Genomic DNA, 16,721 nt, shown 5'->3' on the forward strand with positions numbered 1-16,721 from the left:
CATACGTACATACATACATGAGAATATGGATACATACATATCTAGGGTTCCAACACATATACACATTCATGGAAATTTGATATCTAGGGTTCCAACAAATCTAGGGTTCCAACACGTACATACATGAGAATATGGATACATACATATCTAGGGTTCCAACACATATACACATTCATGGAAACTTGATATCTAGGGTTCCAACAAATCTAGGGTTCCAACAACATACATGAGAACATGGATTAATATGGATTTCAACGTCTAAAATTTCACATCTAGGTTCCATGTCTAAATCAAATTAAATCTGAGCAAATCTTGGATGAATCGAAGGGAATCGAACGGGAATACCTTGAAGAATGGATGGGGATCGAAATGGCCGGCCAGATTTGTCGAATCCGTGGTGGATTTGGTGGGTGGGTGTGGAGGAGAAGCGGCCGGCAGCGGTAGTTGATGTCGAAGCAGAGAGGAAGAGAAAGAAGAGAAGAAGGCCCGGCTCGGGCGCCACATATAACAGGATGTGTGGCGCCCTTCCGAGCGGCGACACACATTCAATGCATGGCGCCCGTGGGAGCGGCGCCACACACACTGCCACGTCGGCTGGTCAACGGTGCGCAACGTCAATCGTGCCACGTAGGCCAGGTTCTAGCATTCTTTTAATCACTAGAATTATTCTTTTTATTTCTGCCAGGATGACTGTTAGTGTGGTCTTGCTTGGTTGGGTACTCATCTCTTGCAGCTCCCATGTTGCAAAGTTGTATTTTTTCCGGAATGGGGGAGCCTTAGCCCATCAAAGCGATGCATACAACTTTATTTAATCATTATTCAATAGCGAACTGTCAAGATCATACATCACAAAATTCGAAGCCACCACTCAATACCTAGAAATCCGACAATGGGTGAAGTTAACCGTCGTAATGCCTTTGCCCTAAAAACAGAAACAAACGCCCCACACATAAAAACTGAGGGCATCTATGAGTCACTCTATGGTGAAATATGAGATTACAACCGGTTTAGTAGATCCTTGGCGACCGCCTATGCCCTCGCATTAGAAGCCATCACCACCATAAAACCATTGGTCTATCTTCAGGGTAGAGATCCGCATAGATCTTGTCAGGCCTGTTGTCGACGCCACCATGGAAGATCTGTCATGCGTAGCACCTGTCGAACATGCATGACTTGACATCTTCTCTAGTCTCTGTCATCCGGTGCTACTCCATAAATGATGCTCCCAAGAGAGAAAACGACACCACAGTGCTGCCATCATCCGGTCTAGAAGACCAAAACCTAGGGTTTCCCCTGGAGCGGCACGCGAAGGTCGACAGTCGTTGCTCAGTGATGCCATCATCAAGGTAACAACATAGAACGCAGCCATCGCCCGCCAAAAGGCTCGGTCTTCACCGGCAACTGTGTCTTCCCATGTTGGTTTTGCCATGTTGCAAAGTTGTTGATGCATTGAATTATGCCTTAGGTTGGTTGTTATTTGTGTTACACTAGATACTTCTCCATGTTTACTAGGGACACGTGATAATAACCATCTTCTCTTGGGCATTCATCATGCAAATTGTCCTCGGACAACTATGTTGTTTCCTGTGCTACCAGACGATAGCATGCATACATATAGGTGTTCTTGCAGCAGCAGCAGCAGCTCATGATGCAGATACAAACAGTTGTTTCACTATTTTCTCTAACCCTTAGTATATTCCTAACCCTTCTGAATTTATCATTCCACTAGCAAAGTATGTCATATCTGTTTACCACACACGTTTGTTTGTTGGAATGGTTATTGAGATAGAGGAGACAACTATCAAACTTAAGTCGAAAACAGAAACCGAGTAATAGCATGAAAACTATGATCTCATAGTGGTTTTGTTTCTGTTCAGATACATGGGCACAATCACAACCTAAAGTGATCTTGACTCCGGGCTGCCCCGTTCTTTATGATGCCCTTTATGAGAACTACACTTCAATGATAATTGCCTTAATTTTGGTTTGTAATGTTTTACGTTGGTTCGGATGAGTCCACTACGAGTGAGAAACAACCGAGAGTTTAACTCTGATAATTTCCTTGATTTTGGTTTCTAATGTTTTAGGTTGGTCCGGATGAGCCCAATGCTGGTGTGAAACAAACGAGAGTCTCACTCTGTCCATTGACAATTTTTCCAATGTATCCAAGTACCTTTCCTTTACCACTAAAGCGTACATCGGCTTCATTGCTGCCATCAATGCATGACAGGCTCAATGTTAGGCTGATCAATCCAGGAATACTGGACTCATCGGTGTTGATTTCTTTTATAATAATAGTTTCTCGGTTATTGTCTCTTTTGTCTTAATAGTTCTCTTTTACGGTGATTGGCATGGAACCGAGGTTCCGTCTAACTGAATCTAGGTTCCGTCTAATATAAATTTTCGTAGCCGTTGATTAAATCGGTGTGTAACTTCTAAAGTACTATAACAATTCCAAACGGACATTTTGAAAGTCAACAAGTCTTGCTAGATCCGTTTCCACAGAAAATCTTCCCAGCCGTGATCCTGTCGCTGCCGTAGGACATCCCCGTCGTGATCTTCTCTCCTTGATCGCTGCGGGAGGGACCTGAGAACCCGGCCGCGATCTCCACTTGATGGCTGCTGCAATACAAGGAAATCAACGTCCAGACGATCACCCGGCCGCTATCTTTGCCTTGATCGCCATCCCAGCTGTCAGCCGCCGCCGCCGCCCCTCCCTTGGTCGCAGCCGCCAGCCGCCAGCCGCCGCCACCCTCTCCATCGCAGCCCCCTCCCCTCCATCGCGGGGATCGGCCGGAATGTCGCTAGGATCGCCGGGAGCATCCAGCCCCTATCCCCTACCTGACGAGCGCCGCCCGAGATCACGGCGGATGCGTCTCTGCCTCCCCGTCCACGCCGCCTCCTTCGATCGCCTCTGTTGCCGTCGGTAAGCTCCGATTCATCATTAGCCCCGTCCTGCTCTTCGCATTGATTGTCACAGCAAACAGCGAACAGGACAGAGCATATATTTATCATTTTAGTTTGTTCAATCTAGTTTTTCATTAGGTTTGAATTTGCATCACAGCTATGCACCAGCACTACCATATTACGTTCTTGCACATGTTTCAGTTTTGTACAGAGAATTTGCTAATCTTGGTGTTAACTATTTAAAGTGGTTAGCTTAATCCCGAAGGATGCGGACAACATTCAGTCAACAAACTCTAGAATTTTTTTTATTTATGTTATAATCACATTGCAAAGGGCATGCTATTACATGTTCAACACTAGATACAATATTGCTGGTAGGGCTAGTTATATATTTATGAAAATGCATGGCCTCGGATCCTTTGTTTGACTGGTACAATTATAGGATGAAAGCAAGCCTATTCACTTATAGGAGTTATGCCACAGGAGGCTTTTCATCCCAACAGATCAAAAAGTCCTGTTGTATGGTTGTGACGAGTAGTACCATCTGCTTGCAATATTCGTTTTGTTGAAACGCCCACCGGAGTGCCTGCGGTTACTGTAGACCAAGCACATATGTTATATATCCACAACTAAAACAGCAACCGCAGTGGTTGCTGTTACTCTAGGGCATTCCATGTACAGTTTCCCCTATGCTAATCAATGAAATGGCGCATTGATCTTTCAAAAAAGCGAAAGATAATTAACTGCTACTTGTATTGGTTTGGTCATAACCAGCAGCTAGCTCTAACATATAGTTTTTGTGTTTGAAGGTCAGATTTACAGTTCGTGGTAGTTAAATCCTTTACAGTATTCTGTGAATATATACACATGAATGACATCAATGCAGGTAAGTGCTAATGATTGGTTGCTTTCAGTCCATATGCATCAGATTAATACTAGACGATATTATGATTTTATTCTCCGCTGGGGTTGATGCTCAGTTTTGTATTGATATCTTCCTTTATTTTGTGAAACAGCTGCCAGAATGAGGTCGGCAGTCAATGAAAAAACCGAAGCAGAGAAGATTCTTCACATCAAGAGAGCTGAAGGAGAAACTGAGTCCAAGTAGCTTGTTGATGGGCTGAGAGACAGCGTCCTCGCAATCTTAGAGAATGTGCACGGTACCACTGCAAAGGACATCACGGATATGGTTCTGGTGACCTGGTACTTCGACACCATGGAGGAGATTGGGGACTCGTCCAAATCCTCTTCAGTGTTTATCCCCATGGTCCTGGAGCCGTCAAGGATGTCGCCCAGCAGATCAGAGATGGTCTCCTACAGGACAATACTCTTTAAGCGAACCTGGAAAAGGATGCTTTCTGTTTTCCAAGAGTTTTGAAGTCCTTCATCCTTATCCTAAAACGATAGTATGCGAACAATGTTGGGCAACGCCGTTAGTACTTTATCTACGAGCATGAATTATTGTGCTAAGCTATGAATTCCACATGGTGTTTTTACCTAGACAAACACAGTATAGGAGAATATTCTTGAGAATGGGTGTGCTTTGATGTCCAGTCTTGTCATTTCATTTGATAGTAGTCTATTATGATATGTCTTATGTGTTGACTCTGCCTCGATCAGATTGAGCTTAATTGCTTTTGAGCATTTTGTTCTTGTGGACGATCTAATGTTGTGGCTTGAGCAGGCAAGTCATACACCGCTAAGGGCTATTACTTGTCGGCCTCGTGTTTAAACTTCAGGCATAATACTGCTGAAGTATTACGAATGTGTGAAGACATGAAGAAGCAAAGATTAACTGAAAGTAAGAAGTAGACATGCCATAGAGGCTACTAGGCATCGCACTCTGTTTTGAAAAGCATATGCACTGTCAGTACGAAATTTTCCCAGTTTTCATGAGTTTTCCATTAGATTGAGTATCCCAGACCAATGAGTAATGGTTGTGTCATATCACCAACAATGAGATCGAGTGCATTCTCTTTGAAGAAAATATTTATACGTATATAAGAAAAACGGTCCCTAAACAGCGGTGTATCACACCAACTATGGCTGGTGGCGGTGGTGGTCTCCATCTCTACGAGTAAAACATCAGTCAAAATACGTAAGAGAATCATCGGCTTCAGCAACTTCGGTATCAACAAGAAAGAACCAGTAAAACCTTGTAGACTTGTAGCCATTCCATCTCATTATTATCAGTCAAACCTTGTCCCCGGCCGTCACCTGCCGCGACGAGCAGACTGTCCGCTTGCCACGGCACCTCGATGTGGTGCTGACACTCCCACCTCTCCTTTCCACTGGCCACATAGGTGAGATGGCCCAGCTCGCACCATGAGCGACCCATCCACGACGAGCAGGTTCGAGTTCTACTTCCAAGTCACGGGCGGTCCGGGCGGAGGAGGCATTCGCCGGAATTTCTCGGCCGGCCACGGTGTCGAACGCCACCATCTTGCCAATGAGCCCAGAATCCATGTGCTGCAGCCACTGCAACTCTGCAAGTGTCCGTGGAGCCAGCATTATAAGGTTGTAGAAGCTTCCAAATTCATGGTCGGGTCTCCGCCAGGTATGCGGCGATCTGCTCTATGGGCGTGACATGCACGCTCAGCCTCCGTGGCACGTCGCTACCAGCCGACAAGGCAAGACGTAGTAGTATGGTGCTTGGCCGCTGATGAACAACTCAATCGTGGCATACTACAGGAGCCAGTATTTGCCGGAGGGCTCGTGGATGTTGAAGACGGAGACAGTACTTGCCGGAGGGCCGCAGGAGGTTGCTCCACTCACGTGTAAGGTTGCAGATGAGGTACTGCCCAACGCTGTGGCCGGCGGCGCGGCCGATGCCGAGCAAGCGGAGGCCGTCGCACGAGGCCAGCAGGGGGCAGTACCTGGCAGTGCCGGGTAGCGCGCGACAGGCCACCGCCGCTGATCCTTGCCTCGCCTGCCATCGCTCATCGGAATTGGGAGAAAGATACGAGAGTTCATCCGTGAGAGACTGAGAGATGCGAGAGATGGGTGAGGAAAACAGGGTAAATAGACTTGGGTGACTTTAAGATTTGTGCAGACTAATCCAATAGTTTGGCGGATCTAAAGGTTGTTCGGTTTTTACTATCTTCGTAAAATATATTATTGGTTCCGGTCCCACAGATTTTGGTTCCGGTCCTACGATTTTGGTTCCGTCTGTTTGGTTCCATCTATTTACCACCATCAGATCAGGGCAGATGAACGGCTATTAAAAATGCCAACCACTGTAAAACTTGTACTCTATATATGCTCTTATTTCTTTAGTTTTCTCTTCAGTCTTGACATCTTCTCTTCTCACCAACTAAACATCAAATGAACTTGGGTGGGGTTTCAGTTATCAGAGATGCACTCTTAGTTCTAGGTTTAGTTCATTTTCACGTTCTATCACTTAATGATTTTTTAGCTTCTAGGGTTATAGTCTTCAAAAGACCTATGTAGACGATCTTTTTCAGTTAGTCTTTTTCTGAACATAGATGCTAAGACTTGGCTGAACGGTTACTTATTCCATTTCATAAGATTAGTCTATGTCAAAAAAAAAAAATACTTTCAGCTTTCGCGAAGACCACAAGATGTGTTGTTCCATGTGAGGAATGAAGGGAAAAAGGGGGAAAACCCAGACGCCAGGAAAACTGACTGAGCGTTTTTACAAATCAAAGACGACAAATGAGAGGCTCAGGAAAGCAGAGACTAAAAATCTGACTTATGGCCAAATGGAAAATCAGCTAGGTGATGGTTATACACTCCCTTCTTTTTTTAACTGGCTTTTTAATGTTTTGACCCTATACAAATTTTTAGCATATGGCACATGCTTGCTGTAGCTTGTGACAGCTCTGTTTGTGACCTTCTACAGTTCTACTTGCCTCCATGGTTCCGATGACATTTTGCATATCGAAATTGCTGAGCATGCCTTGGCTGTAGCATATACAATTGGACATATACTTGTTTTACAGTAAGATGCTTAGCCCCGGTGAGCTGTGCTAAGCCAAACTTATGAATTATAATCTACTGTTGAATTATGTAGCCACATGTTGCAACGGATATTCAATTCGGAACTCGGGTCTAGATGCTCCCGCGGCTTGGACCAATGGCTGTCACCCGTATCCATGCCAACGGCTGTATTTCTCCGTCGTATTTTAATTGTTCTGGTTTTTACGCACAGTGTCAGTAGTCCACGTTCATTGATCAATTAATGAGACGAAAGCCGCTTGTTGCTTGGCAGTACAGCTGTGGCGCTCTCTCTAGTATTACCGAGCATGCCATGACTCATCAGTACAGAGTCAGCAGCCTCTGGATTCGTGGTCATCATGCTCGCGCAGCAACGCCAACATCTATGGTAAGGTAGAACTAAAGGTAGTCGCGCTCACACGGCATCACGACATTGTTCCCGTCCTCAACCTGCCGGAGCATGAGCAACGAGGAGGCATTGAGGAAGGGGAAGTCAGAGGCGACGAGCAGCTGCACTTGTGCGGACACAGATCAGGTGACATGCAAGACATGAAGGCTGCACTTGTGCGGACACAGATCAGGTGACATGCAAGACATGGAGGCGTTGACCAAGTGGGAGAGAGAGACGTGCGGGAGGGCTCGGGAATTGCCAGTTGCCACGCACGACGGAGGCCACCATGACGGACAACAATGTTTTTGGAGAAGATGTCGTAGTGGTAGAGCGATGGGTCGGCGAGCTCATTTGGCGGCGGAGACAGTGGGCGCGAACGCGTTGGCGAAGCAAAGACTCCATGAGGAGCAAGGCAAGGTGGTGGAGTGAATTGGGCGCGGAGATGACGATGCGGGATTTGAGCAGAGTGTAGGACGGGCTTGGTGGACATATTGTGCTATAGGGACTTGGGCGTCGTGACGGCCGTCGCGCGCGGAAGACCTGCTGCCACGGGGTGGGAAGCACATCACCGTAAATGATCTGAAGGTGATGGAGACACCAGATCCAAGAGTTCCGAGCACATGAATCAAAGGAGAAACCAGATATAACCAGGCACAGGAGTCGTGGGCACGCGTTGGATTTGATGTTAACCCTCTATCGGCTGCAATTTCGATGAGGTCACTTCATTCATCCACACCGTAATTCCTTTCCTTCAAGGCATCTCCAAAGGGGCGACACATTTCGGACGCCTAAAATATCCGCAAGCATCCGTTTGCGTCGGCTCAAATGGTCGAAATCGACCGCTCATCCGTTTGCGTCGGGGTGCTCCCAGCGGCACAACGCGTTTTTTCGGTTTTGCATTTTTGCAACACAAAAACATAATTTACATTGTAAAGAAAGGAAAATAAAAAAATAAAAAACTAACGCCTGCGCTTACTCGCCATCGTCGTCGAGCACGACGAAATCCGGTACCGGAGACGGTCAGTTGGCAACCGGCGGAACATACGCCGGTGCCGCCGGCGGTGGAGCAGCCCACGCCGGTGGCGGAGGTCCGGCGGCAGGTACCACCGCCTGCGCCGGATCTCGGCGCTCATGTCTGGCTCGCGCAGAGGCACGGGCGGGATAGGCACCCAGAGGTGGCTGAGCCGCATGCCGCCGGCAGGCAGGTGCACGTCCCGCCAGCCGTCGCATGGCGTCTAGTTCTCGTGCATGAGCCGCGCCACCTTGACGGGCAGCGGCACCATGTTCGTCCGCTCCGCCTTCTTGGTGCCGCTGATGGATGCCTCGGAGTCGTGCTTCTTCTTTCCCATGGTTATGCGACGGCGCGCGGCGGTGAGGGGTAGGAGTGGAGGTGTCGGTGGTGTGGGCAATGGCAGGAACGATGTCGGTCGACTTTTAAGGCAGGGCGCGCGCGGGACACGATGTCATTGATGGTGGCGCAGAAGTCCAGCCACCGCCCGCCAGTGGCGTGCAGAAGAGGCAACCGCGATATTAATTGCGAAGGCTGCGGCGCAGATGCAGACGCGGAAGCGATGACCGCGGAAGCAATGCGCTCGATACAGTCGTGGCTCGCTGCCAAGCGGGCCTATTGGAAAAGCGAGCGGACACTTAGAGCGTTCGCCGCGACGCATCCGGGCGCAAATTTACACCGCGTTTGCACCTCCGCAGATGATCTGATCACTATGCGTTGCCCCGTGTTCGCGCATTTTTCATCCGCGCAAACTCAAACGATCAATCAGTATTCGGTTGCGTCCCTCCGTTGAAGATTCCTCACACCGCCGTTCCCATGCTAGAGGTCTCGTTGGAATCGTGGAGATACAACTAGATACCTCCGATAATCTCAGTCGAGAGAATGAGATATCATGTATTACCAGTGGAACTGATGCAAATTCTGGATCGGTACAGACTCACATAGTCCATTAGATGTACGATGCATATGCGTATCCGATATTTTCAAAAGGCTTGTATTTGCTAGGTGAAATACATCAGCACGACTTCCAATGCTCCTCATAGCCAATCAACGAGCGGGAGTAGATGAGCTCGGGAGCCAAAACGCTGCTCCCCATGTTGCAATGTCTGTTTTAGTTATAGGCGTCAGTGAAGTAGGCTTTGATGTGATTCATTTTCCATTGTTGAAGTTACTATCATCTGCGATGGACATCTGAGATGCTAGCCCAGGTGACGAGGCGGTTCCTCGGCAATGCCCACCATGAGGGGCTTGGGTTTTAGAGAAATGCGACGATGGAAGTTCCGGGAGCGAGGCGGTACACGACGTACCCAGGTTCACGTCCCCGCGGTGGAGGATCTCTACGTCCTGCTAGCAATCCACTATATGAATATATGTGTACAGGGGACCGCCATAGGCGGAGTTGTTGGATCTAGTCTAGTTCTAATCTGCGGGTTGTGGTGTCTAGGCGTGTCGCCTCTATGTTCTATGTTTCTGAATATGTGTGTCCCTAAGGAGTGCCCCTGCTTGGCTTTATATATCAGCCAAGTTAGGGTTTACAAGAGTCCTAGTAGGATTCGTGTTGGAGTCTTATTTCCTTGTAGTACAAGTTGATATTCCTTGTGTGTCCAGCTCGTCGAGTCCTTGTGCTGGTCCATCTTCATAATTTTCACCGGGTATGGCAATGCCGAGTACCCGAAGGGTTATGCCCACATCAGTAGCCCCCGAGTGTCTGGCCGAAGTGAAGCTTCGGGCAGGGACTAAAGTTGCTATCGTCCGAATGTCTTGATCTTCTACTGAGTCTTGAATCTTGCGCTTGATGCAGAGTCGAAGTTGCTTTTTGTCGGGTGCGCGAAGCGCTGGAGTAGGCCCCGAGTCTATGGGCGGGTGCTTGCAGCCACGCATAGACTCAAGTTGTACTACTCGAAGATCTTAATGTTGATGTCTTCGGGTTTATTCTTCATTGTCGGCGAGGCTTCCATTTTTTTATCGGGTGCGCAACTAGCGCTCCCGATGGGAGTAGCCCTTGAGCCTGTATATGAATATGAAATAATTATGTATAGGGTGTAAAAAATGCTGAGTCGAATACCGTAGATGTCTCGGAGGAGTCGATGATTTAGACGATATCCCGGAGGAGATGATGATTTAGATGATATCCCAGAGGAGCCGATGATTTGGATCTTGTCCCAGAGGAGCCGATGATTTGGGTGATATCTCAGAGGAGCCGATGATTTGGATGATGTCCCAGAAGAGCCGATGATTTGGATGATGGCCTAGAGGAGCCGATGATTTGGATGATGGCCTAGAGGAGCCGATGATTAGGGTGATATCCCGGAGGAGCCGATAACTTTATCGGGTGCGCGTCCAACGCTCCCGATGGAAGTAGCCCCCGAGTCTGGGCACTAATGCTTGCAACCGTGAGTAGACTCAAGTCGAGCAACTCGATGTTTATAGTTTTCTTCAGGTGCCGTTGACACAATGTTGTTTATTTCAAGGGGCAATTTTTAATGCACCTTGAGCATCGTTGATGCCATTGTTTGTAAGTTTATCGGCAGCAAATTATTTGAGTGATCAGCTCGTGTTGCAGGTTTTGCTAAACCTGTTGTATGTGCAACTTTGCTTTCAACCGATGCATGACTTGACAGCAGCTCCCGAATAGATCGGTGGCACTAGATCTACCGATGACTCCATTGCTCTTTGATACTTCTGTAATTTAAAGTGTCGAGCGTGGGTCGTTTTCGTACGTGTTTCATGATCCTTGCTATCTGCGGCACTCTTTGAGGCATCTATAGCAAAGGAAAAGAGCAAGATCCCCGTCGATTTTGCATCATAGCACTCGTAGTTTCAGAGGCTTTTTAGAGTGCAATCTCTGGGTGTATTTTCCATCGCACCGATGTTCGTTGTAATATACGAACAAGGTTCCTGACGATGTAGTTCGGGTGTCCCGAATTACTGCAATTCTTCAAAACTTGAGTCTTCATATCTTCTTGAATTCCAGTGAACCGGCGCTCCCGATGGGAGTAATAGTCTTCATATCTTCTTGAATTCCAGTGAACCGGCGCTCCCGATGGGAGTAATAGTCTTCATATCTTCTTAGGTTCCAGCGAACCAGCGCTCCCGATGGGAGTAACCGCAATAGCTCGAAGATATTCCAGGAGCCCCCGAGTAATTGCAGCGAACCAACGCTCCCGATGAGAGTAACCGCAATAGTTCGAAGATATTCCAGGAGCTCCCGAGTAATTCCAGTGTCGGGAGTACATCGGATCATTTATATAAGATGATATCCATTGATAACCATAGATGATGAAGCCATCGACCCGGGAGTGCACCGGATCATTTATTATATAGCCATAGGAGATGAATCCATTAATAACCGTAGGTGATGATATATCCTGAGCCGAAGAAGATAAGTCCATCGAGTAATCAGAGATGATGAAGCCATTAACTCGGCAAAGATAGTCTATGCGGCAGGCGCAGCCGAAATAATTGCGCCATCCAAGATAGTCCATGCGGCGGGCGCAGCCGAAATAATTGCGCCATCCAAGATAGTCCATGCGGCGGGCGCAGCCGAAATAATTGCGCCATCCAAGATAGTCCATGCGGCGCCTGGCTGACGTGGCCGATGAAGAGGACGCAGTTGACATGGCCGATCCGCAGCGGGTGAGCATCCGAATATATTGAGTCCATAATGTCGGGTCTGTAACACGCAAGTCCCCGAGTACGGCAAGTGCGCGACAGCGGGCGCGGTCGACCGAACAGAGTAATCGAAGTTTTGCTTCAATCTGCAGTTATGTTACGGCGCACAAACCTGCGCGCAAATAATAGTACGACAAAGAATATTTTACGAAGTAAATTTTACGTAATTAGAAATATAGCACCTGATAATTTTTGCGTGTACGGTCGTTGCTGATGAACTCGGATGACTTGATCCATGTAGGGGAGTAGCAGTCAACGAAGAGGGCGTAACCAACGTGCAGTTCCGCGACGGGTGAGACACATGATGGTGAAACGGGTCGACAAAGCAAAGTCACCTGACCTTATTCCTGATCTAGTGATCATATCGGTAAAAATCAATTTGTCCCTGATTCCGGCCGGTAGTCAATCTGTATCTCTCCTTTTGATATATCCATGATTCTCACGATGACTTGATGTAGCTTTTTCTTCTCTTCCAATGCATAGGCTTCTAGTATGTACGTAGATTGATGTTGCCGCGCGTAAGCGCACGCGTTGGTGGAGATCGGCCTGCGCGATAATCTAATTGTCTTGATTATGATTTGACCCTTCGGTCGGCTCGTCACCCGCGCACTCAAGTCTAGAATGATCTGGAGGTGTCGAACGCTTCAAGTTGCTTCCGCTGCGTGCCGTCGTGCTGCGGCACAGGGCTACCCGGTAAAGCCCGCGCGTGGTGTTCTTGGCATGTTCACTGCGATGGCTTCGCTGTAGATGAATTTGCTACCCCTGATGTTGGTCGAAGATCTTGTTGCAGATGTCGATGAAGAATCCCGTCCGGATGACAAAATCCAGCCGTCGCGCTTCCCACAGACGGCGCCAATTGACGAGGCTGTTTCTCGGAAATGCCCACCATGAGGGGCTTGGGTTTTAGAGAAAGGCGACGATGGAAGTCCCGGGAGCGAGGCGGTACACGACGTACCCAGGTTCACGTCCCCGCGGTGAAGGATTGCTACGTCCTGCTAGCAATCCACTATATGAATATATGTGTACAGGGGCCGCCATAGGCGGAGTTGTTGGATCTAGTCTAGTTCTTTCTAGGCGTGTCGCCTCTATGTTCTATGTTTCTGAATATGTGTGTCCCTAAGGGGTGCCCCTGCTTGGCTTTATATATCAGCCAAGTTAGGGTTTACAAGAGTCCTAGTAGGATTCGTATTGGAGTCTTCTTTCGTTGTAGTCCAAGTTGATATTCCTTGCGTGTCCAGCTCGTCGAGTCCTTGTGCTGGTCCATCTTCATAATTTGCACCGGGTATGACAATATCGAGTACCCGAAGGGTTATGCCCACATCACCAGGCAACAAGGCTGTCCAGAACAATAGCATAATTCATTTTTTCTGATTCTATAAACTGTATAAACATCACTCGTGAAACAAACAATAGTACAATGCCGCGAGGGTGAAGATAAGCACACAAATATATGACATGCTTTGAAAAGAAGATTGTTCAGGAGGTACCAAGTAGAGTTTTTTTTCTGACCAGTACCTTGTTATTGCATTGGTTGAAGTGAATGTTCCCCCCGTAATCATCATAACATGCAAGTAGAAGAAAGTGGCTACAAATCATACATCCAAGCAAGCCCAGAATGATTATTTGGCATGCCGCTTCACCTCGGGAGATGCAGTCTTGGACGCAGTAATAATGATGAAAACTAGCCGAATTATGTATGGCTTGAATTGGATTGGTGTTGATATCTGGATGTTATAACTATTGGTTGTGCTAGTGGTGACTCGGGATTGTACATAGCAACACCTGCTTTGAATTCTAGTTTGTTTTACATGAACCAACCATCTGTAATGGTTTGAATCCAAGCTACCCCATGATACACCTCTACACCATAGGTAAATTCGTACCCATCGCTGAGTGTATGATCGTCGATTTTTACTGTTATGTATGCTAGTATTTATTTTGTTTCAGTAGCTCTTATGGTGTTTGCAGCTTTTGAGCTATGGTAGAAGAATTTGTCTATGAATGTCAGGTTGCGGTAGTCATTCTCAGGAACTCCAAATGCATCGCAGAATACAAAACATGAGACGATCTGCAGCATATGAGTATGTCGTCAAAGTGAATATGTACGGGTCCAACTGTTCTCATTCTCAGGATCTTCAATCTTCAGTAAACAAAATGGTCTGGAAAATATTGAACCATTCCTACAGAATTCTCTGGAGCACGCAGACGCAAGTCAATAGAGCAATTGTGATTCTCAGAGTTCAAGAAAAAAGATCAACCTCCCAATGTTCAGAACCCATCCTAACACCCACTCCCTCTCCCCCATTCTACATGTTTCAAGGTTTTCTTTGTTTGGAATATCACTTGTTTGATGGTTTTAGAATTTCTAGTTGATGAAAATAATAGCATTCTGTTTTCTATATTGCTGAAGTATCATTTCCAAGAAAAAAAACATTGTATTTATGATAGGACACTCATTTGCTTACCAATCAGCAAACTGTTCCCCCTTATGGCAACTTTGAATAACAATCAAAACCTAGTCTGTACTTTTTGCACGTGATAGGTCCCATCGACACCACTGATTTCAGTATCAGATGAATCGAGTAATAGAAGTACACATACCACTATGCAAAAGGCATATTCCAGAACTTTGTCATGACAACATAAGTGCACAGAATTTCTAACTCCCAGCATACTTGCACCGATCATAAAATAGTAGTAGTTAGATAGTTATGGACCAACATAGCAAAAGTGAACATCCTAAAAGCTTCAGGACAAGACATGTCCAAACCAGAACAGAAACAAAAACAGAACGGGATGCTGATTTAACACAACGTCCTTAACTTTGCATCTGATTTATCTGACAGCACACTTATCGGTACTCATAGCAACTAAGCCCAACACTTAGCAAGATTCTGCAATATCAAGCTCCCAGGCTCCCCAGACAGAGATTGTATGCTTGACCTGCTGTGAGGAACTACAAACTACTCGCCATGTATATACCAAAACACCATACCAGAGCTCTGCTTGAACGCCTGAAGTATAGACGTGTTATGCCCTAACCCTCTTTTTGAGCTCAGCAGTAATTGATGGGAATTTCAGAACTAACATTGCATAACCATCGGTGAAGATGGCCTCCTTGAAATTTTCCTCCGCCGAAAAGAAGTCGATGCACTTGTTCTTCAACTCGTGACAGTTATGGGTTTCAGCACAAGCTAAGATAGTTGCAACTGTATCTACCGACACTTTTTCCCATAGCTTCTGGGCACAAATAATTTTTAGTCTGTCAAGTGCATACCGGTCAGCCGCAGCGAGTAGATTCTGAAACATCTCAATGGAGGAGTCTGCAGGCTTGGGTTCTGCAAGCAATTCATCCGTGTATATGAACCGAAGCATAGCTTTGAATGTTGCAGGTGTGATGTCGTGCAACGTGACGGATGACATTGTAGCCTCAGCCATGGAACCGAACAGCTCTGCTCTGAAGACCGGTGAGCGGGCAGCAAGCACTGCCCGGTGAGCAGGGAACTTCTCGCCGTCGACGGTGAATGACACATCTGTCCCATCAGTATTATCTAGCAGGAGGCCAAGGTGAGTCCCGATGTCTGAAGGCGGGACTGGAATAGCACTGTCATCCATGACCATGATCGTGCATGTGAATGTGATGTGTCCCTCTGTTAAGAAATGTTTCTCTACATCACTAAGCTTCATGAACTGAGACGACCATCCCAATGAGTCATCCTCACTGATTTCGAAGGTTCCACATATCCTTCCTATGTCCGATGGTTTGCCATCCCTGCCCATTATGGAGACCTCCAACCGGGCCCTGACGCTCCTGGATTCGCTAATGTGAACGAGCAAGATGGAAATATACTCGGCCTTGTCGGCCACCGTTCTCCCATGCGGGTAGAAGGCAATCCTCCAGAGGTGTCCCCCGGCAGAGATGACGTCGGAGAGGATAGACTTGCCGATGGGAAGCTGCTTGCTTTGCTCGTAGTCAATTCTGAGCTGGACACAAGAGCCTACAATGGTGGCCCGGGCCTCCGGCTCTGCTATCTTGGCTCGCTTGTTCACTGAACAATTTGTAAGCGGATGAAAGAACAAATTACCGCAAACAAATTTGAGCTAGGCGAATGAATCAATCCGGCGAATCAAACAAGAGCACAAGAGGGCACTCACTGGCTTCAGCTGCCGGGGGTGGCGGCGGTTGGCCTGAAGGTGGTGGCGATTAGTGCTGAGGCTCTGCCGACAGATCCTCTGACCACCCCGCACCGTCTCGGAACCTCCGCCGACAGATCCTCTGACCTCCCCGCACCGTCTCGGAACCTCCGCCGTACGCCGTGCGTCCGCCTGAGCTGCCCTCGCGCCTGCAATCGTGGCCGCCGCCTCTCGCAGGGAAACCCTTGAGCTCAGAACTGTTCTTTGCGGGCTTCCGACGAGGCCACACTGGTGGTGCGTGTATATGGGCCGCACTAGGACTACACGGGTTAAGGTACTCGCAGTCAAAGTGAAACCAAAATGGAAACAAAAAACGACATAAAAGTAGCTAGAGTAATAGTTTTTTGACAGGAATAGAAAGTGTATTTATGATACCATTTGATCACTCACTAATGCATCTTTGAGATTTTCCGTTGCTCTATGTCAACCGAACCAATTTCGTCAAGACGTAAGTGTTCATTGTGTAAACCAGAGAGTTCCGTACCCAACCTATATGTTTTTCGTTCATAAAGATGCCAAACACAAACACCATTGCCTCATCTCTCGACAATAATATATTTTGATGTCAAAATAAGAACACGCTTGTGAGAT

General features: G+C 47.2%; 1 protein-coding gene across 1 annotated transcript; it reads right to left on the reverse strand.

Moving 5' to 3' along the window:
- Nucleotides 1-14,818: 14,818 nt before the first annotated feature.
- LOC124685931 (BTB/POZ and MATH domain-containing protein 1-like) lies at nucleotides 14,819-16,252 on the reverse strand. Its single transcript, XM_047219954.1, has 2 exons — nucleotides 16,092-16,252; nucleotides 14,819-15,985 (listed from the first exon to the last, which is right to left on the reverse strand). Coding segments are annotated over exons 1-2 (1,020 nt in total). The 5' UTR covers nucleotides 16,093-16,252; the 3' UTR covers nucleotides 14,819-14,966.
- Nucleotides 16,253-16,721: the final 469 nt, after the last annotated feature.

The sequence above is a fragment of the Lolium rigidum genome, chromosome 2 (assembly GCF_022539505.1).
Source record: "Lolium rigidum isolate FL_2022 chromosome 2, APGP_CSIRO_Lrig_0.1, whole genome shotgun sequence".
NCBI classification, from domain to species: domain Eukaryota; kingdom Viridiplantae; phylum Streptophyta; class Magnoliopsida; order Poales; family Poaceae; genus Lolium; species Lolium rigidum.